Here is a 4,292-nt window from a genome sequence, read left to right on the forward strand (position 1 = left end):
GTACCGCATAAAGTAAAACAATTTTACAAAATATTAATATGACATGAAATGCAAAGAAATAGATCATGCGATCCCCATAATAATAGTAATGAAGAATAATACTATATCCGTGGATATAACTAATAATATTAATAAGGATCAATTTTAATTCGTTTGAGCTTTTAAAATCGAGATTTACACGAACGGTTCACGTTGAAAAATTTTAATTCGTTCATTGATTTAATCTAATTTTAATATCTTAGCAATGTCCGAATTGGATGAAATTTTGTACAGATGATCTTTAATAGCATACCTAAATATTGAATCACTTATAGTGAAAAAAATTAACCGAAAAAGTGTGCCAAAATTAGAACTTCACTCTGTAATTACAGAGTATTACAGAGTGAAAGTTAACTCTAGATAGAGACTATATATATATATATATATATATATATATAATACATATATGATTTAGTTACCAGATATTTAACAAGGAGAACAATTTTGGTACGTAGCAATGGCTAGAATCCTCATTGTGATAGCTTTTCTTCCCCGTGTACTAACTTTTGCGCGCGCAAGCTTTTGCAGCAACTGAGCCAATTCAAAATGGATCAATATATGAGCCATGAAGAGGCATGGAGCGACCGGAGGAGGTTATTAGGATACCTAAACGACACTCAAAATTAGCACGCAAGACCTTGGAATCAGCATTAAAATTATACCAGCAAATTTATCATTTGAATGTTACAAGAGAGCTTGATCCAGAAACCCTTAACCTAATAACCACTCCTCGATGTGGATTTCCAGATCAAAATCTCATCGATCAATTAATGAGTCACAGTACGTCGACACGCGGTGTTCATGTCGGTTCCTTTCATGCTCTTTTTAAACATGGAGTTACAAAATGGCCACCAAAAAAGTACAATCACACGTACAAAATCAACGGTGGAGATCCAACAAAAGTTGGAAATGATGCATTGTTGCAAGCACTCGAATATGCATTCCAGCTCTGGGCTAAGGTTTCCAATTTTACGTTTGAAACTGTTGTACCGAGTTCCCTGGCCTGCTGATCTTTTGATCAGCTTTCAGACGTACTGGAGAACATGGCAATACTCCTGATAAAAACCTCTGGGCACATGGTGTTTCAGCGAATGGAAATCCTCCCACATATGGGAGAGTGCATGTGCCTTTGTGGATTGGAGTTTTTTTTTTTTAAAGACTTTGTGGATTGGAGTTTCATGCAACCAGGTCCGAAACAATTTTACTTAATATATATGGGTGGTTGCCCATGAAATAGGTCACGTTCTTGGAGGAACTGGTCATAATGCAAATCTATACTAATGCCATTATGTTATGCTTATACGCGTCCAGGCAAGACTAGGAGGGCTTTGCATAGAGACGATATTGCTGCCATACGTGCGATCTGCCCGTACGCGTAGCTACAGTATGTATCTATGTGGTTCACATAATCACATGCATTATTATTAACTGAGTACGTGAGAAATAAATGATCGAAAGTAATAAGGAGAGACTGTACGTGATTCACAGTTTCATCTTGTTCTCTTACATGCATTGGTATGTTTTGCTTGGAATCTCTTTTTTCTTTTTCCTTTGGTTTCTTTTGATCGATGGATCATGAATTTTGATTCATTGCTTGAAAGTTCTTTTAAATCTAATCAGCGCAGAGTATATCGATCTCCTGAACCCCTTTTTTGAAGACTTGAACGTTCATATTAATTAATGTTTAATTGAGAACTACCAGCGCGGATTCGGCGGAATAGATGTTTCCTTCTTTCCTTCTGTGTTTGAAAAGATTTACCAACTAGAACTTGTCAAAAGTTGGCAGATTTGATAAATATCTATTGTAAAGCAAATTTTGTTACGCAGACAATCTAGTGTCAAAATTTTTCTCTATAGAGGGATGTCGGTTGGGTAGATGAATCTCCATCTATCGGACAGTATCGTTTATTTTGGTATGTAATTATAAGATCAGGAATTTGTCCAGCAATCATGGACTATATTCTTAATTATTTTGTTGAAAAAGGAATGTTATTCAATCTGCTAGCTATATAAATAGGGTGTTTCTGTAGCCTTTGAGGCTCACACATCGAGAACTAAACCTAACTTGGAATACCTCCTTGCCTGGTGCCCTAGCCTTCAATACAATGGCAGCAAATAGCTATAGTACTTTTACCTTTCTTCTTGTTCTTATGGGAGCTTTACTCCCCCTCCTAACTGAGTCCCGCCAGCTGCATACGGCCAAGGCGGCAATAGGCGTTGATGAGCTTAGAACCTACCTTACAGCTTTTGGATATCTTTCCAAGGGCTCCACCACTGATGAACAGCAGCAGCAACACCTCTTAGAATCTGCACTAAAGACGTACCAAAGAACCTACAAGTTAAAGGTTACTGGCAAGCTGGATTCCGACACAATGGAACTGCTAAGCACGCCGCGATGTGGAGTGCCTGATCATAATCTCATCAATGGTACTACTCAAAAGGGTTCCCATCAAGCCCTCTATAAACTCGGATCTACATTATGGCCACCCACAATGTACCATCTCCCATACTTAATCTCCCAAGGAGATATTCCCGCCATAGGATACGACGCTTTGGCTCAAGCAGCTGCTCAAGCATTTGCAATATGGGCTGCAGTTTCCAACTTTACATTTACAGAAGTCGGACTAGATAAACCCTATAACCTTGACCTTAGCTTTCGACTTGGTGAGCATGGAGATGGCGAACCCTTTGATGGTCCACATGGGGTATTAGCGCATGCTTTCTCCCCCACGCGTGGACTTCTGCATTTTGATGCAGATGAGAATTGGAGTTTGGCACCAAAACCGGACCAGATTGACTTGGTATACACAGCTCTACATGAAATAGGTCATCTTCTTGGACTTGCTCACAGTGAGAATCCTGATGCAGTAATGTATGCTACCATAAAGCCAGGTGCTCACTCGAGGGTTTTGCACGCCGATGATATTGCTGCTATACATGCTATGTACTCTTAATTATTCATTGCATCTGCTCCTTTCTTTCTATTTTTTAGCACCTTTTTTTTTGGGTCAAGTTTTCGAACGAATATTAATAAAGTTTCTATCGATTTTGTTTCAAAAGATATCCTATACATCTCTAGAGCAGTGATATCAAGTATCACAAATTTAGGCCTCAAAGGTCTTAATTATATGGGTAAGTCTAGTCATATAGACACATCATATCAATTCCAAAACTATATAACATAATCCTTAAGTAAAAAAAAGACCATCAAATCATTTTCAAATATAATGGTTATTATTTTTTTGAAAATATGTAATGGTTATAATTTGTTCTTTACATTTGACTTTTATTTTTATTTAATTAAATTTGATTGATTAATGATAATTTCTTACCTCTTCAGTTACAAGGATTTCATGAATTTAATTAATATCTTAATATATTTTTTGTTCCATATATTTAGATTTTGTTTTTACTTTTTTAAATTTTACTAACTAGTGTAACTGTGCAAGGAAATAAATCTTTCATGATTAAGGTAGAATTTCATCATGAATTTTGTTAAAATTACACAATATATTTAATGCGAATATATAGATGAATCATATATAGGGCCTTTATATATGTGTATATTCATATGTATTCACATATTCGAAATCATTTAAAAAAATATTTTTTAATCATCTTTTTTTGGGAGTTTATTTGGTGTGTTTTATTTTTTAAATCGAAGAAAAAAAAGTAGAAGAACAAATTTGAGAAACATATAGGGGTGTTCTATTTGCACCTTCAAAATTACTTTTTATACCTCCATTACTTATTGTACCTCCATTTTACTTTTAACTAAAAAATCTAAATACACTTCCTCTTGTCTACCGAAATGTCCTCCAATTTCTCTTATATCTACAATGGGTGTAGATCATGTAAACTCTGCACAAAAAATCAAAATCTTTATTTCTCTCTATGAGAATGGCTACCAAAACCGTCAGAGCTCTTCTGGCCTTGGTTTTGACCATGAGAGAAGGATGTAATCAGCACGTTGGATCTCTTTTACAATTCTTGGATCAATGCATCCACACTTCTATTGTGCAGCAAAATAAAAAGAACATAGAGCATAATAGAATAGTAATCGCACACCAGGGTTTTTAAGAAGATGCTTTTGATCAAAGATGATTGATCGAGAATAGAGTTCGAGTATTACTAGCAAGACTATTGAATCATCCCAAGGGACAATGTCCACTTTGAGTTCTACTTACAATTACGGGCATGAGACCAATTATAGCAAGATTTGATCCTCATAGTATGCTAAATCAATCATCAAC

At 35.7% G+C, this 4,292-nt stretch overlaps 1 protein-coding gene across 1 annotated transcript; it reads left to right on the forward strand.

Moving 5' to 3' along the window:
* The first annotated feature begins 2,144 nt into the window (after positions 1 to 2,144).
* LOC126783838 (metalloendoproteinase 5-MMP-like) lies at positions 2,145 to 2,993 on the forward strand. The gene has a single exon (XM_050509370.1). It carries the CDS (start codon positions 2,145 to 2,147, stop codon positions 2,991 to 2,993), a length of 849 nt encoding a protein of 282 aa, XP_050365327.1.
* The last annotated feature ends 1,299 nt before the right edge of the window (positions 2,994 to 4,292 follow it).

The sequence above is a fragment of the Argentina anserina genome, chromosome 2 (assembly GCF_933775445.1).
Source record: "Argentina anserina chromosome 2, drPotAnse1.1, whole genome shotgun sequence".
In the NCBI taxonomy this organism is placed as follows: domain Eukaryota; kingdom Viridiplantae; phylum Streptophyta; class Magnoliopsida; order Rosales; family Rosaceae; genus Argentina; species Argentina anserina.